Source organism: Aspergillus pseudotamarii, assembly GCF_009193445.1.
Source record: "Aspergillus pseudotamarii strain CBS 117625 unplaced genomic scaffold BDV38scaffold_4, whole genome shotgun sequence".
NCBI lineage: Eukaryota > Fungi > Ascomycota > Eurotiomycetes > Eurotiales > Aspergillaceae > Aspergillus > Aspergillus pseudotamarii.
Genome location: NW_022475018.1, coordinates 488,870 through 506,489, shown reverse-complemented (window position 1 = coordinate 506,489; position 17,620 = coordinate 488,870). Strand labels below are relative to the sequence as shown.

Sequence of the window (17,620 nt, the reverse complement as noted above, 5' to 3'; positions counted from 1 at the left end):
TCCTTTGAGATGACTGTTCTTTGCATCCCTTCCTAAGTAATTTTTTCTTCCATAGCCAAGTTGGCTCCCCTTCCTCCCGCCCGCGGGCTATTATTCAAAGCCTTTCGCGGAAACGTTGCCCCATCTATAATAGGCCGCTCTCCAGTTCCTTTCAGAACTTCATTTTCTCGACCATTTTGGCATATTCCCAAAGCTGCATCTAAACCGAAGTCCATTAAGCCAAAGGGTCCGATACCAAAAAGTCCTACTTCTGCCAGTTTTGCTAGATCGAAGCCCCGAACCAAACCTCACACGTCGAAAACTATTTCTCCTACGAAACCCTTACCCACACTGAAAACCGAGCCATATCCACTCGAACGGGATACATTTATTCTCCGGGCTCCGAGGCTTATTACGCGACGTAGATCGAACAACTACTTGCTATACAACTCGACCACTCACAAGCTCTCAGGTTTCGATTTCTTGCCGACCCCACCTGTGGGACAGAAGCCCATGAAGTTCTTTTATCAGGTCGTCACGACCCCCACAGCCGATACTCCTGGCACAACTGTCCTGCTTCAGTTCCCAGAGAAGCGGTATTTCTTTGGGCAGATCTCCGAAGGAACTCAGCGGGCATGTACGGAACGGGGTGTTAAGATCGCTTACCTCACCGATGTTTTCCTCACGGGTCGCATGGAATGGGGCAACAATGGTGGATTGATTGGCGTGATTCTCACGCTGGCTGACGGTGTTGCCAGTGCGAATACTGCCCAGGAGGCTATGGCCCGTGAGAAGGAGGCGCGCCAACAAAAGTCAGGAAAGTCTGCCAAACAGTCTCCTGCGAAGAAGTTGGAGCACGGCGTGCCCTACGCCGTTAAGGATGGAGAGGCAGTTGCACAGCGGGGGACCTTGACAATCCATGGTGGTAAGAACCTGGCACATACCTTAGCCACTGCTCGGAGATTTGTCTTCAGGAAGGGTATGCCGGTCTTCACACGGGAATACGATTGTGAGGGCATGGCCAAGAAAGGGTCTGCAGAGGCAGAAGATCCTTTCGAACAACCCACTTGGTCTGATGATAACATCAAGGTATGGGCTATGCCTATTCGTCCTCTCACATCTCTGCAGCCGAAGGATGTCCCCCGTGTTGCCCCGCAAAGCCCGAGAAAGAGGAGCCTTGATGAATTCAGAGAAGAAGTTACTACTCAGGAGGCGATTGACCCGCGTACTCGCGACCAGATTATCAGGCAGTCGGTTATAACGGACATGTTCAATTCGACATGGAAATTGGATGCTTTGGTTGAGACCCCTTTGGCTGAAGTTAAGATGCCCGCGGTCATGTTTGTTCGCAATCCAGAGACCAGGGCGCTTGAGCAATACACGGGCCCTGCTCCGGGAAGCAATGAACCGCTACCTGACATCAAGGTTTTTGTACGCCAGCCTTGGCCAGGCGCAGCCGTTGAAAAAATTCCTCCCACTACCTGGTGTGATGAGGCAGTTTCTTATATCGTGCGGAATCACGATATCAGAGGCAAGTTTGATCCCAAGAAAGCGGAGGAGTTGAAGGTCCGTAAAGGCAAGGACTTCGGACGTCTGACGAAGGGCGAATGCGTGGAATCCGAGGATGGGAAAACTATCACACCTGAGATGGTTCTGGGACCCCCACGACTTGGAAAAGGTTTAGCCATTATCGACTTACCTAGCTCAGAGTACGTGGAGAGTCTCATTAGTAGGCCGGAATGGAAGTCCCCTTCTGTCACTACAAATCTTGAAGCATTTATCTGGATACTAGGCCCCGGAGTCGGAGATCATCCCCGGCTACGTGAGTTTGTCGCCAGTATGCCCCATTGCAAGCACACTGTGTCTAGCTCGGATTATTGTCCAAACTACTTGGCTATGGGCAGCATTGCTGGGTCATCTGTTCGTATGGCACAGTTGAGGAGCGACAACTACCCAGTGCCAGTCCATGATAATGTGAGTCTTCCGCAACCAGGAACACGTACTCATGGTTCGGAGGTCACGGTGAGAAATGTGCAGAATTCGCCATTTGAAGCAATTGAACCTGGCCTTATCATTGACATGGAACCCAATTTTGACATCAACCGTTCTGAGGTTGTCCCACGGTTTAATGCGATTGAGGCAGTGCAACGGATGCCTGTGGCAGTCCAGAAACGTATGAGTACAATCGATAAGCGAGTCAAAAAGGAAGAATTCGAGGAAAAGCTGCGGCAGTTCCGTAAAGATCTTCCAGGAGCCGATGCGGAAATCATCACCTTGGGTACAGGTTCTTCTTCTCCTTCCAAATACCGCAATGTTTCCAGCACCCTCGTTCATGTTCCTGGTTACGGTTACTATCTGCTTGACTGCGGTGAGAACACGCTTGGTCAGCTAAAGCGCGTTTTCGAGCCCGAAAAGTTGCGAGAGGTTCTACAGAACCTGCGAATGATATGGATTAGCCATTTGCATGCAGACCACCATCTCGGTACTGCTTCTGTCATCAAGGCGTGGTTCCAGGAGAATTATCCGAATGGAGATTCGCAAACAAGCGCTCTTGAGACCGACATGTCCAAGATACTCAAGGAAAAGCGGTTGTTCCTCGTCTCTGAAGAAAACATGATCTGGTGGCTAGAAGAGTACGCAAGCGCTGAAAACTTTGGCTTTGGGAAATTAATTCCCTTGTCCGCCTATCCTGTGATCCAGAACAGGGCACTCCGGACCAAGTTTGTGTACCGACACTGCCGCGCGGACGGCTCATTCCCTGGCCAGGAAGTTGAAACTTATAGTCCCCGGAGTACAGAGCTCAGCTTTGACGACGAGTCATCTCCGCTCACGCCACTTCTGCGCGAAGCCACAGGTCTTGCCGATCTCTTAACCACAAAGGTGTCTCATTGCCGTGGCGCTATGGCAGTCTCACTTGTCTTCCCGAACGGCTTCAAGCTCTCCTTCTCGGGCGACTGCCGACCTTCCCCCAGCTTCGCCGCAATCGGACACGGCTCCACCGTCCTTATCCATGAAGCCACCTTCCAGGATGACATGGGAGTATCTGCGATCGCCAAGAAACACTCTACGACATCCGAAGCCCTAGAAGTTGGCCGCAGAATGGAAGCTCGCGCCATCCTCCTCACCCACTTCAGCCAACGGTACCAGAAGGTCGCGCACGTAGAAAAGAACCAAGGGCCCACCAAACGCCAAGAGACAGTTGTCCAGCCCGAACAACCGGACATTCCAGACAACGAACCGGAAGAGGCCTCCCAAGCGCCAGCCTCCAATGGGTACGTTCCATCCTTCTTCAGCACTATCAAGGTAGAGGGAAAGCCGCAGGTCAAGGTCCCCATAGTCGCCGCTTTTGACTACATGCGCATCCGTGTTGGCGATATGCCCGTCGCGCAGGCGTACGCGCCGGCAGTGGAGAAGCTCTACGACATCCTGGAGCGGGTTTCGGAAGAGGACTCCGAGAAGCAGCGCCAGCAGAAGGAGAAACAGGAGGCTGCCAAAATGCAGGAGAAGATGAGAAGAAAGGCCAAGCATGACAAGAAGTCAAAGGCTGGTGCTAGCCTGGCCGATGTGGAACCTACAGCTGCTATCCCTGCCGAAGAAATGGACCTTGACAAGAAGTCTCCGGTTAAGCGTCACTCGGCCTGGAGTGCCAGTGAAAGTGAAAGCGGCTGGAGCACCAGTGGCAGTGATGAAGAAGCTGAGATGCGTGCAAGGCGCAACGGCCGCAGTCCCAGTAGGACTCTGAAGCGTTCGAGCTAAGACATAAAGCAAGATACACTTATCATTACATACCCTGTATCATATATATATCTGGCGTGCTTTCGGGAGGTACATAAGTAGTATATGGAGGTAAAAGTTTTGGTCAATGGACAAGTGTCGTGTCCTGTTCGGGTACATACATTATTATTATTCAGCTGAGACATAATACAAACCGAATAAAGGCCTCTGTATTCTAGTCTCTGATAGAATCACGTGTGTAATTCTGCGTTTTCCTGTTTCTCATTCCAAAAGAATATATGGCTAGAGTAAATACAATCACAGTATACATTGACATGTATATATACTTTTGTCGCCCCCTAGAACCCAGAAACTGCTTTCTCCTTGTCATCCTTACCATAAAGCCCTGCTCCAATGTTCTCTGTGCACTCCTCCCGCCAGTTCTTGGGCGTGAATTTATCAACAATCTCCTTAAATGCGTCTAATGTGCAGAAGGTATCGTCTCCGGCAAGATGATTTTGCGGCTTGGCAGCGCAACCGGGGATACGGACTGGAACGTCGTTATAACGGATACGGACATAATGTTTCTGCAGGGATTGTCTTGCGGAGTTGGGGAAGGACGCGAGGGGAGCACGAGCTGTCTCAGACGGAGGGGGCGGTGTTGAGTTGTTCGAGTTCGAAGAGCCCTTCATGAAGGAGAAGAGACCTCCGCTCTTCTTCTGGGCGATGGCAGGATTTGAGAATTCTTCGAGCACGACGCCGGCATCTTCACTGCCGGATTTACGGTCCGCCTTTGAGAAGAGCTCGATAGCAATGGAGGAGGTGAAAGGTGGCCACCTGCCGGGGGAGGCGCCCACACTACCCAGGATGGCTGCCAGAGTGGTATCGTGGCATCCGCTCATGGCGAACTTGATCGCTTTGCCATTGTCAGTGGAGGACCCAGATGCTGAGGCTTCGCTGCGCCAGCCGCCGTCGACGGCTGTGCTGACCATGCGGTCGACCACATCGCCTAGTAGAGCTCCGATTCCGAGTTTTCGGTATTCGGTGCTCTCGTTGTAACCGGCGAACCATTCGTCAACGGCGATTTGCTCCATGTACTGTCTGAGTTTCTTGTCGTAAAATTCTGAAGGAAGACGTGTTGCGGGCCCGTAGGCGTCGGTTGCATTGATGGTGTCATTGATTCCGGAGAGACGGGGGTGAGAGTCGACGGCAACTTTAGGAGACTTCTCTGGCATCCATTTGGATAGGATGCTGTTGATGTAATCCATCTGTTCGGTTTCGTTCCCTGGGCAGATATGTTAATCAGCTTATGATATCCTTTGTGTTCCTCTACTCCACGTACACCGTAACGCTGCCCTATCGGCAAAGAGCCTAGCGAGTTGTCTGAACCGACGGCAGTTGCCTTCATTAGGGAATAGAGTCTCTTCCGACACAGAGCGTGCAACAATCACTGGCGGAGGAAAATCTTGCGTACGAGCACTGGCCGGGTACATGCCCCAGAAAGCCTGCTGGAGGGACTCGAGGGCTCGCGGGATGGGTGTGGCTCGGAGGTACATGTCCTCAGTGTCGGACTTGATCTTGGGCATGAACCCAAGTTGGTCAACATAAAGATGCCTCAGGCGCTGGCCGAGGGCAAAGGTTGTTTCCCGTCCCCTGTCTGTCAATTCGCCGTGTTGGCTATTGTCGCGAGTTACTCGTCAGTAACCTCGCACTCACCAATTGTCCCGTATATCCCATGGCGACTTACCAAATGCCTTCGATATCACCTGTTGCGCCCACTGCAACCACCGACTCATCTCTATCGCCGAATGCTTCCGTCTTTTTCCGCCATTCAAAGCCCTTCCACTGTGAGAGGTCCTGGTTACTAGCGGCCATTTGGATCATCCGACGTGCAACATTGCAGTACGGCCAGTCTTCGAGGGTAAAATAATCGGTCAGTCTGCGAAGATATAGAAGCAACCGAGTGTGGTTGAGGATATTTACATTCAGCTAGGCCTGCCTTCATGGATTTAGTAGTCATGTCACATTATCAGTTGGAAGTATGTGGTTAGCTTCATACATTTTGAAACCGAGAAGACACCGGCGTGCGTTCACCTGAAGCCAGTCAGTCAATTGATCAAGTGCTTTAGCCATTGGATCACCGCCGAACCACCTCACCATGGCGAAGGAACTATAGAAGGGTTAGTACAAGTTCAATGGAACTCTAACCCGGTTGTCTCGTCTGGTACGTACCACCTGGACCAATTGGAGCTTCAAGTCTCTCGGATAGAGCTTCTCGAGCTCCTCCTGGGAGTAGGGTTCGCGGGGATTTAAAGAGGTCATCGGGAACTGGTATAAGTGCGCAACGAACGACCTTGAATCAAGCCGATTGCTACTCAGGGTAGGACGAAAGTCGGTGACTCGGCGGATTGTCCGTTGATGACGCCAGAAGGCGGTGGGCGGTAACCACGGCCCAATCAGCGGAGATGCCGGAGTCACCTGTTGGCAGCGGATTTTCTTATCCACGTGCAGATCAGCTGGTCTATCAAGTGATGAAGAAGAACCCTAGACGTTGCGCTCTAGATAGGATTAAAGTGCGTCAATCGAGGTGGTTAGCTGGTGGTGGTGCTCTTATTATGCCTTGCCTTTGATCCAAGGTAGATGATAAGCAACCTTACCCCGCTCATTGTTCAATATTCAAGCAATGATGTTCTCCTTTCAGTTCTAGTTTGATTTTAGGGACTTGCCATGGAAATTGTCATCTCTTAGACAGATCTCTATTGTATGATCCAGTGTTTTATGTTGAGGATTCTACTGATATATAACTCACTTCAGTGATATGCTATTATGCACTAGTATATATATTGAACTCCACTGAACAGCTGTCGGCGATCATCATTCTCACTGACATTCTAACGGTGCTACTCCACTTGCTTTAGCTGAAGATAATGTGATTAATGCATATGGTAGACAACCTAAGCCCAAGAGCTCCACTAATATATAGGACTTATCTATGTGTACAGTTCAACTAGAACGCAACTACCGAAAGGAGGGTTGTGAACAAGTACGACATCGACCAGGCACAAAGGCGGAAGGATCCACTGACCAATCGTGCCAAGACTCGGACAGTCGGTCTTATCGCAAGAAACGCACTGCGAGCATCTTCCCCAACCTCCAACTTCCGGAGCTTTCGCCGTTGACTCACATAGATAATCTCTCCTGGATAGGACGTTAGCTCTACAGTTTACCTAGTGTGCTGTCAGTCTGCGGCATTTGTTCAGGAGCTTCCGGCCAGTCTAAAAGCACCCCCACGTCGGCAGGAGTTTCCGCATTCCCCTTGCCCTGCCAATCAAACCCATACATATACTGGTAGTAGTACTATACCTCCAACTGCCTGTGTATGCTCGAAGCTCGAGCATTTGCGCGTTGTTCTCGCGACTCTATCTTCCTTGGCTCGACTATACTACTGTTAACCATGAGTTATAAGATCTACTGAACAGCAGTTCTCTAGCTCTGGTCCTGCCATTCCACACACGCAATCCACCCAAGTAACCTGTCTTGAAATAAATGTTTCTTCTCTTTCCCCTGACCAGCTCTCTGAATACCAAATCTGCACAGTAGCCTGTGAAATTTGCATGCTTTTCTTTGTTGCTGGGCATTAAAGTGTGGTGCGTCCTTCGTGGTGGCTGGTTAATTCACTGCGAATCTTGAAACAACAGCACTGTAAGTCCCCATTCGACTTGTATGTCGTTGCCTTCCAGATCAAACCTCTCCTGTTCTATCACCCTGCGTCGGTCTATGCTAACTGACTTGCCAAGAAAACTCTTCCTTTATCTGGTTACTTGATTAGTATTTGACAAACAAATAGTTGACTATATGGAGGTAAGAGATGCAGTTTCTTTGCTATTCCCTGTTCCGTGGAATCTTTTTTTATATATCATCTCCTGGACCTCTTGTATGGTTCTGCCTTGTGCTATTGTCTGTAGGGGCGAAGCTGTGTTATTGCTTCTTACATCCCAAGTACCACTTTTCAGCAGGGTTTTCGGTGACTTCTAGCTTGCAGTGCCCCAGTCCACTCAACTGTGGCTACATGGACTAGTCTTGAAAATGCCTGCACAAGATATGAGAAACCTGGAGGACTACTATGAGTGAGCTTTGGGTTGCTAACAAGTTATCTAGCCGGCAGGACATACCGCGCAGGCGAAGCCGGGGCAGGTTTCCACCGGCAAGCCTCAAGATGCCAAACCCCGTCTGTTATTGATGGGCCTCCGCCGGTAAAGTTAGCTCCTTTCGGGCATGATCGGGGTTTTATTGACCATAGATAGGAGCGGGAAATCCTCGATTGCTAGTGTCGTTTTCCACAAGATGCCTCCTAACGAAACGCTCTTTCTGGAGTCAACGACTCGCATCCAAAAGGATTCCATCCAGTAAGTACATCCTTCTTACATGATACGAGCATCCACGCTTACAATATACCAAAGCTCGTTCATGGACTTCCAGGTTTGGGATTTTCCTGGTCAGCTTGAGTATCTGGAGCCATCTTTCGATCTCGAAGACATTTTCGGAAGCCTTGGTGCGCTCGTCTGGGTCATTGATGCGCAGGATGATTACCTGGACTCGGTCGCGCGCCTGAACCGCACCATCCTGACTGTCCAGCAGTATTACCCTAACATCAACATCGAAGTCTTCATTCACAAGGTTGATGGACTCTCGGAAGAGTACCGCACCGATACATTCCAGGATATTGTACAGCTCATTTCGGATGAACTTAGCGATGCTGGGTATGAGAATGCCCCTGTCCACTACTACCTCACGTCTATCTATGATTACTCTGTCTTTGAGGCATTCAGTAAGGTTATCCAGAAGTTGATTCCAAACCTATCGACTCTGGAGAACCTAATCAACACCCTCGGCAACAATTGTGGATTTGAGAAGACCTATTTGTTTGACGTTCTCAGCAAAATCTACATTGCTTCAGATACTCGCCCAGTGGATATGTCCTGCTATGAGATGTGCTCGGACTATATCGATGTGATTGTGGACGTCTCAGAACTCTACTCATGGGATCATCCGGACCGCAAGCCAAAAGGCGAGCAAAATCAAGAGGCAGAGAGCCATGTGGTTCTGCACGACGAGACCATGATCCATTTGATGGAAATGAACAAGTATGTCTCGATGTTGCTTTTTCCCAGGTAGGAGAAGCTCGCTGACTCTTGCTAGATATCTTTGTCTCGTGTCCGTTATACGCAATCCTGAGGCGAAGGAGAAGAAGGGGTTGATTGATATGAATTGCCGTACTTTCCAGGAGGCCCTCAATGATGTCTTTTCTCGCAGCTGGGAACAGGATCAGGAAGGGTCCGAACAGGGCCAGGCACAGGGGCAGGTGACAGAGCATGGCGAGCCAGGTTCGAATAACTGATATCAAAAGTGTTACTTCTATGGCGTTGGAACATCTACGGAATACTAGTAGTCCACTATTTGCCCAGTTTAGCACTTTGAGAAGCGTGTCTTACGCACAATACCATTTCCTGTGCCTTGTCTGACTTGTAATACTGGGAGACACTTTACTGTGCGAGTAATTGCCTCGTGAATAAAAGCCCTCACTAGATAAAACACCTATTATGCGTCCGTTGTACTGCAAGAGATAGATTAGTTTTCGCCTCCCCTTTACTGGTGGTGGTCACCCTTAACGGACGCAAACTAGCAAGGTAGTTAAGGCACCAAGGTATCAAGAAGCGGGCCCACGCTTGGCACTAGCGCGAATTTTTTCTTTTTTCTTGAAGGATAAAACGAGCTCCTCTCCATTTCTTTTTTTTATCTTTCTCTCTTTCTTCAACTCAACCATACACTCATGAGTTGGCCACAAGGTCACTCACTCAAGCATGATGAAGCTTGAATGCAACATACTAACATAAAACCTCAGCAAACAACCTCGGATTCACTAATACAATGGTAAGTCCAAGCAATTTTGTTATTCCCAACATTACACATCAATTCGATTCCCCCCTTCTCGATGATGAAAATTTTTCCCACATTCGCAGTTTCCACGCTAGCCGTCGCTAGAACCCAATCTAGACGTGCTCTGTGCGCAATACTTCCTTGGATGTCTGAGAGATTCTATCATACAGCTTGCTGTTTTTCTATTCATATGCATGCTTGGGACTGTGACTGACATGCATTTAGGATTTCTAGGTTCTTGCTCTACTTGAATATATATGGGGGTTGGGATTACTGGGTTGAAGAGCTTGGTGTTACGAACTGCTGGTACACTGCTGGCCAGTGTTGCCGTGGAAGAGTTTTGCTGGAGCTTGGGATATTTGTTCCTAGACTCTTAGCTTAGGACATGCTTCAGATATAGTGCTTGAAAAATATTTTGAAATGAATAAAATCATCTGGGGCACTACATAATCTTTCACTCGTAAACCTGTAGCTTCACCAAATATGGAATCGCGGTAGATTTTCCATTACCACATGAACCTCCAGTTCAAAATGATCATCAGAAGTCGAATCATCCACTGAAATTATTTTCCAAACCCTGATAGACTAATATAGCATACAGAACAAGTGTCACGTTGTTATCTCACCACCCGAAACAGAAGCGGAGAATCAACGGAAATTACCCTTTCCTCGACAGGACTACACTCCTCACTCATAAACTCCCCAAACCCAACCTAACCGCAACTTCCATGACACCTTAACCTAAACCAAAGTAAGCTCTACACTACGAAAAAGTGAAAAGGCGACCATGTCCTCCCTCCGCCAGCGACAGGTCCCCGCCGGCGCCGGCGCCAACGAACCATCTACATCCAAACCGACCACCCAAAAGAGCAAATCTCGCAATGAGAAAAACGGCCTTAGTGTCCTTGATATTATCCGTGTGGTGGTCACACTGATCGTCGCATCATGCGGCTTATCTTACTACATGACGTCGACGGAGTCCGTGCTATGGGGCTACAGGCCGTGGTTCACTAGATGGCCGGTGTTGGTCCGGTACTTGGTATGTTTTGGCATCACTTGCTTCCCATAACTGCATTCGAATCAATTCCTGGGAGTTTTTGTTGGTGAGATGGGCCGGGTTAGGCTAATGAATCACAAACAGCAAGGACCTCTGAGCCTCACGCCCGAGCAACTCGCCCTCTACAACGGGTCCGACTCGACCCTCCCCATCTACCTCGCCATCAATGGCTCCGTGTTCGATGTCTCCGCGAACCCGCTCGTGTACGGAGCGGGCGGACACTACAATTTCTTCACGGGGAAGGATGCCACGCGCGCGTTCGTCACGGGCTGTTTCCAGGAGGACCAGACGCATGATCTGCGGGGGGTTGAGGAGATGTTCATGCCGGTTGATGAGGAGGCGGAGTTGAAGACGCTGAGCAGTGGGGAGAAGAAGATCCGGCGGGAACAGGATCGGCGGCTTGCCCGGACGAGTGTGCAGAAGCAGGTGCAGCACTGGGAGAATTTCTTCCGGAATCATAAGAAGTACTTCGAGGTTGGGAAGGTTGTTGGGTTGGAGGTGCCGGAGGAGCAGAGGGAGCTTTGTCAGTCTGCTAAGCAGCAGAGACCTAAGAGGAGCAGTTTGAAGAAGGGTAATTAAGGGAAATTTGAGGGAGTTTGATTGATGGATTTGTATGTATATATCTGGGCGTGCTTTTCATTTGTCGATCATCGCATGTGCTACGTAGGGTACTCTGCTCTTCTTATCTGTCGGCTTTTTTACTTGTTGTTCCCCGCATGCGTTTCTTAAACTGTAGATGGTTGCGGTTGTTTGCGAGGGTCGTTGGTCGATTCTATCAAGACATTTACGTGATACGTGCAGTAGCGGAAAACAAGAGTTCACTCCGAAATTGATTGATTCATTGAACCACTATACATCATTCGCCCAGCCAAGCTTCCGAATTTTGAGAGATATCATTCGTAAAATATGAGAGGACCGCGAGAAAAGACTAGTGAGGAAACGTTTACTCAGCGGTAACGGCACGGGCTAAATCACCTGTTAGTATATGCGCCAAAGAGTCGATATCCAGCAATTCACGGCGAAGACGTACTGTAGATGTTCAACTTGGAGTGGCCGACAACCTTCTTGATCTGGCCCTTCTCCTCGAGGTCCTCAAGAGCCTTACGGGCGAGGGAGCCGTTGATCTTAAGACGGTCGACAAGGGTGGCGACGGTGATGAGACGGTAGGACTGGACGTCCTTGTTGAGACGCTCAGCGACCTGCTTCTCGAGGACAACGGCGTGCTGGGCCTTGTCCTTGACTGTTTGCAGAGAAAAAAACCATGTCAGTTATTATTGTTCCACAAGCCGGCTTTCAATATCGTCGATTCATGTCCAAACAGCCCCTCTGCCCACAACAAAATCGCTTGACATCTTGATCGGGAAAAGGTTCGTTCGCTGGGAGGATGGATGTGAGACGGTGATTTGCATACCCTTGCCCTTGGACCACTTCTTGCGTGCGGGAGCCTATATATAAAATATTAGTACAACCTGGACATCCTGCTGTTCGTCTCTATGTGCGGCATCAACTCACCATCTTGACTGTCTGATCTGGTTGTTCGACGACGGATGAGAGCGCGACAATCAACGGCCGGAAGTGAGAAGCCCAAGTGCGAAATTCGAGTGGGGAGACCTTTGGCGTCACGTGGGCATAAACCCTAAGCCCTTGTTTGCTCGGTTAGCGGTGGTGGAAGAAGAGGCCTTTTATTGGTCAACGTTATCTATATATATGCCTCAGGCATAAATATGTAGAATCAGTGACTACACGGAGATGAGATCTATTGTCATGGATACAAGCATGAGTTTCCAATTTATTGGAGGTTACTAAGACCAGGATCGCTTGGTATTGCGTAAATCATAAATGTTCCTTCAGTTATCGGCTCATGCCTGCGCCGTGGCTTCCAGTAGAAGCTTTACCCTTGATAGTATTTAGTACTTTGAACTGTGAATCTTCACCTTCGCTCTCGATATGACCAAGGGTGTAGTCTTCAGTCGTTCCAAACCAGAATTTTGAGTCATCGCTTTGATTGGATGATAGCCATCTCACATCGTATCGCCCGCTGTCGCTTCGCGAAGTAGGAATGTGAATGATTGATGGCTGGCCGTCCGGGGTCCACGATCGAACAGCAGCAAGGGCATTGTTGGCAGTGATGATAAGTAGCTGTATCTTCGAGGGATGCCATGCAGCCTGTCTGACTGGATGTTCGTGAACCAAGGCTGAGACAAGTACGGCAGTGGACTCCAAGTTCCATATCCAAACAATGTTTGCCCGTGTTTGGTCTACAGTGGCTAGGAGATTTCCGTTGCAACTGAATGCCATGATTGATACGCCCCGCGGTGGGCCGGATGTTTCCGCAGTTATACTAAAGGCAGAAGAACTGGACGACTCGGCATATTCGAGGGTGCCATCTGCAGTTGCGTAGCGCTCACGCCATATACTGGGCGAATTGTCGTCGATTAGGAAGACATGGGATAATGTTGTCGAACATGAGAACTGCATTTATCAGTTATCTAACTTGCCCAATATAAAAGAGCACCAATTTAGAATCGAATATACGTACTGTTTTGCATCGTAAGATATCAACAGTTCCATCGACCTTACTGATGGCTAGATATTCCGAGGCGCCACTCTCCTTTGCAACCGGACTCCATTCTAGACCTCGGACCCCAAGGTCAAAAGAATCATCGAATCCCGGTGGCCCGGTATAAGTCCTGAAGAGCTGTCCGTCGGCAGTGAATACAAGAACTTTGGTGCCCGCACTGGCAGCATCCCAGACGGCTACCCATCTCCCGTCGGGGCTCCATTTCAAGCCTTGAGCGTCTACTGTCGGTAGAACCGCACGGTTTATTAGCTCATATGATCTGAATCCATGGATAGTCAATAAGTCCACTGCGTCTGGTTTTAATAAAATTGCAAACTGTCCTGTCTTAGGTCGGTACCCGAAGCCATTGTGATGAGCAAATTTCGGAGATTTAATCACCTGGCTGCGGCCGGTATCCAGAGCATACACAGTTAACCTTGTATTCCATGCATGGAAAACTATGACCTCGTTTTCATCGCTACCAAAATCAATGTTCAAGGCACCAGGCTCGATACTCTCGATTTCAGCATGTAATTGCAGCGGGAGCAATTGCCATACCAGAATGCGTGTATCACTGGCATGGAGCAAACGTCGCCCTGGTGCAATCTCGCCTCTAGCGGCATATGTATCTGGTGATATGGTGGAGCTCGCTCGTGAGAATTTCAAGAATTTTGACGAGCTTTCTTTGACTTTGACAATCTCTACATCCTGGAACCCAGAAGAAGCCGGGTTGAGATGCAGGATGAGATCTTTCGCACTTATCTGAGCAACATGTTCCCCATGTTCAGATAGAGATATAGAAGGTGAGACTGGGCTTCAATCAATGTTTGTCTATTTTGTTGGAAATTTGGTTAACATACCCCCTGTTCCGGTGGAGTCCATTGTTGGTCTTGCCTTGGAAGCGGCGCTAGTAGTTCAGTGATTTCATCCGTTGAGACAGCTGTGAATGTGGTCGATGGTACCAGCGTTTCTAACAGTGTGCATTATATTTAGCTGTACACATGATCGTGCTAGCTTCAAGGAAAGTATTCCTAGAGATTTGCAGTCTTGTACGGTCTCCATTCATTGGGCATGATACACTAGTAATTTCCACTTATGGACGCCAAGCCTTTTGTATATATATTACATAATCACAATCTCAATGAGCTACAAAAGAATTCTATCTTGGACATGGAGTGATGAGCATAGACCGAAGAATACTCTCCCTAATTCGGAATTATGCATCCAGATTACAATCACTATGCTAGGACTCTGACCTGCTGGCCGTGTGTTATGCCCAAGTTTGACACTACAGCTTTCTGCTGTTTGGATAAGATAAGGCGGACCAAAGTTGCTCCGGTCCGAGATAAATCGCCATCAAAAAAAAGTTGCCCGCAATGCGAACAATCCGGGGAATAATTTCAAGCTGATAACCTTCTCACCGTTGTTCACCTCCTCTCTATCCACAACCATAGGGTTCTTGCGCTTTCTTGCCCCGTGGCTGGGGCGACAAATTCCCAAAGCACAACTCTCAAGTCTCATAAAAATGACAATACCCGAGACACAATCAGTGTCGCAAAGCAACGGCGAAACGCAAAATGCGCCCGCCAATGCCAGCACAACACCGAAGACGAAACTTTTAGGGAGGGAATTCTACAAGAGTATAGGGAGTCCAAAGTATATCGTGGCACCCATGGTGGATCGATCTGAATTTGTATTATCTCCCACATTCTGTTACCTAGTACTCTCCGATCTAACTGTTGATGCCAGGCCTGGCGCATGCTTACTCGGTCGTTCATGCTATCCGATGATCCCAAGCCTATGCTTGCGTACTCGCCGATGTACCATGCACGTTTGTTCCGTGAACAGTCGCAAATGCGTTTGCAACATTTCCACCCTACTCGCGCTGCTATCAAAGGCGATGATACCCCATATCTGGACGGAAACCCTGCGATAGACCGGCCTCTGTTTGTACAGTTCTGCGCGAATAACCCAGATGACTTTTTGGAGGCTGCGCGTCACGTAGCGCCATACTGTGACGCTGTGGACTTGAACCTTGGGTGTCCACAGGGAATCGCCAGAAGGGGTCATTACGGTGCCTTCCTCCAGGAGGATTGGGATTTGATTTATAAACTGATCAATAAGCTACATACTGAACTGGATGTTCCTGTCACCGCGAAGTTCCGTATACAGGAGACGAAAGAGAAGACATTAGAGTACGCAAAGATGATACTATCCGCCGGTGCGAGCATAATTACCCTCCATGGACGCACGAGAGAGCAGAAGGGTCATAACACGGGTGTGGCGGATTGGAGTTATATTCGTTACCTTCGTGACAATTTACCCCCGGAGACCGTTATTTTCGCCAATGGCAACATTCTGAACTATGAAGATCTGGAGCGCTGCTTGGAAGAGACAGGTGCTGATGGCGTGATGAGCGCTGAAGGAAACCTGTCTGACCCATCCATCTTCAGTAAACCTCCCCCAGTAGGAAGTGAAGGAAGAGAATACTGGCGTGGCCGGGATGGAAAAGGTGGATACCGGATCGACGCTATTTTCCGCCGCTATCTCGATATTATTTATAATTATGTCCTTGAACAACCGATTCCTGAGAGGAAGCCTCTCTACCTCCCGTCAGACCCAGAGGAGCCGGAGCAATTCATAGAACCCGCTGCCGAGGAAGCCGAGGAGGAAGGACCACCGAAGAAGAGGCAGAAACGCGACAAAACAAAGAGACCTACGTCGCCTAGTCTTGGGGTCATGCAGGGCCACCTGTTCCAGCTTCTGCGCCCAATGGTTGCAAAACACACAAATGTTCGGGATGCACTTGCACGGTCAAGACCGGGCGACATGGCTGCCTTCGAGCATACTCTTGCCCTTACCGAGAAAGCAATCAAAGAAGGCCTTAAGGAATATGAACAATTCCCAGAGCGCTTTGAGACATCCGCGAATCAAGAGCTAACGGGCTCCAAGGCGACGATTGCTGAATACGGTAGGCCTTGGTGGATCTGCCAACCGCACATCCGGCCGTTGCCCGAAGAAGCCCTAGAGAATGGTGCGCTCACGGAGAAGGGGAAGAAGCCCAACACGAAGCAAGACAAGCCTAAGTCTGAAGCATCTGCAGATAAAGCTGATACTCCGGCTGCAGAGGCCACCGCTTCTGAAACCCCAACCAACACGGCTACAACACCGGACGCCTTGGTAAGCGGTTAAGATGTTGCGACATTTGTTATCTTGAACCACCTCGACAAAGCATCCTATTTAATTGAAGCGCATAAACTATAGACAACCCACCCACTCACTACAAAAGACATAATACCCACGACATTGCACGGTATATAGAATTAGATCTTTAAGCATAGCACTGCGAATCCAAATATCAATTCATAACATCATGGTATCTAAAATCAAAACCCTCAACCCAACCCAACCGCAAACACCAAACCCATGGATATATAACCAAACCGTCTAAAAATCCAAAACAAGCTGCGGCGCCATCTTCTCCAAATCCTCGACCTAAAGTCACCACCCAAGTCAGTAAAAACCTCCCCAACAACCACACCAAAGAAGAACAAACGGAAAAAAGAAAGAAAGAGAAGAACAAACCTCAAGGAACCCATCCCCAACCCCCCTCTCAACGCCCTTCGCTCCCTCCGCCCTCTCAAACGCAGCTCTCGCCAACGCCTCCCTCACAAAGACATCCACATACTTTGCCACAACCTCATTAGCATCCTTCGCGATCTTCGTCTTCTGACCCTTAAAATGATGATGAACGAGCTTCGTCAGCAACTTCGGCGGAATAGCCGGCTCGCTCGAGAGAACATCATTCTCATCGGCATCAGCATGGGTAATTTCCGCAAGGATGTAATCTGGTTCTTCAGAGGGAGAGCGCGAACGACTGGACCCGGAGCTAGCTTCGGAGTCTGAGTTTGAGGCCGCCGCGGGGGATTCTGAGGCCTCTACCTCGTCGCGTGTGGATGTTGTAGAGGGCCGAGCGGTCTTGGATGATGAGGCTTTTGCATTAGTGGTGGGTTTTACAGAGACTTTGGATTTGGATTTGGGCTTGGGCTTCGGGTTTGGGTTGGAGGTTGATGCTGATGCGGATGCGGATGTTGAGGGGCCGGCTGTTGCTGAGGATTGTCGGCTGGGGGGTTTGAAGGGGAGTTGTCTTCTTTTTTGGGCAGGTTGGCGTTCTGGGGGCATGGTGAGGGTTTGCAATGGTTATGCTTGTTTTTCGTTTCAGCGTTGTTGGTGGTGGTGGGGGAGTGGTTGTTATCGCCTTGATTTCCGGATGCGATGACGCGCTGCGTGACGCGAAGTCAGGTGATCTGTTGATATCTATGGGCTTATTTGTGAAATTGTTTATATTCAACTTTTCATATTGAGGGAGTTTA

At 49.2% G+C, this 17,620-nt stretch overlaps 7 protein-coding genes across 7 annotated transcripts; 4 read left to right on the top strand and 3 right to left on the bottom strand.

The window, feature by feature from the left end:
• Window positions 1-492: 492 nt before the first annotated feature.
• BDV38DRAFT_278077 (ribonuclease Z) lies at window positions 493-3,735 on the top strand (the record flags this gene model as incomplete). The annotated part of the gene is made up of 1 exon (XM_032058642.1): window positions 493-3,735. The coding sequence occupies one exon, from the start codon at window positions 493-495 to the stop codon at window positions 3,733-3,735; it is 3,243 nt and encodes a 1,080-aa protein (XP_031918618.1).
• A 158-nt stretch (window positions 3,736-3,893) lies between these two features.
• BDV38DRAFT_126251 (putative acid phosphatase) lies at window positions 3,894-6,060 on the bottom strand. The gene is made up of 7 exons (XM_032051216.1): window positions 5,926-6,060; window positions 5,851-5,863; window positions 5,753-5,787; window positions 5,677-5,692; window positions 5,441-5,606; window positions 5,036-5,370; window positions 3,894-4,978 (listed from the first exon to the last, which is right to left on the bottom strand). Exons 1-7 carry the CDS (start codon window positions 6,013-6,015, stop codon window positions 4,053-4,055), a joined length of 1,581 nt encoding a protein of 526 aa, XP_031918617.1. The 5' UTR covers window positions 6,016-6,060; the 3' UTR covers window positions 3,894-4,052.
• Window positions 6,061-7,852: 1,792 nt separating this feature from the next.
• BDV38DRAFT_126152 (GTR/RAG family Ras-related GTP-binding protein) lies at window positions 7,853-9,611 on the top strand. Its single transcript, XM_032051215.1, has 4 exons — window positions 7,853-7,946; window positions 7,998-8,099; window positions 8,154-8,837; window positions 8,893-9,611. The coding sequence occupies exons 1-4, from the start codon at window positions 7,933-7,935 to the stop codon at window positions 9,089-9,091; spliced, it is 999 nt and encodes a 332-aa protein (XP_031918616.1). The 5' UTR covers window positions 7,853-7,932; the 3' UTR covers window positions 9,092-9,611.
• Window positions 9,612-10,417: 806 nt separating this feature from the next.
• BDV38DRAFT_278074 (putative heme/steroid binding domain protein) lies at window positions 10,418-11,266 on the top strand (the record flags this gene model as incomplete). The annotated part of the gene is made up of 2 exons (XM_032058641.1): window positions 10,418-10,669; window positions 10,772-11,266. 2 exons carry the CDS (start codon window positions 10,418-10,420, stop codon window positions 11,264-11,266), a joined length of 747 nt encoding a protein of 248 aa, XP_031918615.1.
• A 364-nt stretch (window positions 11,267-11,630) lies between these two features.
• Window positions 11,631-14,129, bottom strand: BDV38DRAFT_278073 (WD40 domain protein; the record flags this gene model as incomplete). Its single annotated transcript, XM_032058640.1, has 7 exons — window positions 11,631-11,653; window positions 11,718-11,927; window positions 12,099-12,132; window positions 12,200-12,330; window positions 12,583-13,159; window positions 13,227-14,056; window positions 14,108-14,129. 7 exons carry the CDS (start codon window positions 14,127-14,129, stop codon window positions 11,631-11,633), a joined length of 1,827 nt encoding a protein of 608 aa, XP_031918614.1.
• A 530-nt stretch (window positions 14,130-14,659) lies between these two features.
• On the top strand, window positions 14,660-16,821 carry BDV38DRAFT_235028 (tRNA-dihydrouridine synthase family protein). Its single transcript, XM_032053305.1, has 2 exons — window positions 14,660-14,940; window positions 14,997-16,821. Exons 1-2 carry the CDS (start codon window positions 14,773-14,775, stop codon window positions 16,437-16,439), a joined length of 1,611 nt encoding a protein of 536 aa, XP_031918613.1. The 5' UTR covers window positions 14,660-14,772; the 3' UTR covers window positions 16,440-16,821.
• On the bottom strand, window positions 16,567-17,463 carry BDV38DRAFT_126115 (CENP-X/MHF2 family protein). The gene is made up of 2 exons (XM_032051214.1): window positions 16,833-17,463; window positions 16,567-16,742 (listed from the first exon to the last, which is right to left on the bottom strand). The coding sequence occupies exons 1-2, from the start codon at window positions 17,427-17,429 to the stop codon at window positions 16,695-16,697; spliced, it is 645 nt and encodes a 214-aa protein (XP_031918612.1). The 5' UTR covers window positions 17,430-17,463; the 3' UTR covers window positions 16,567-16,694.
• Between the last annotated feature and the right edge of the window lie 157 nt (window positions 17,464-17,620).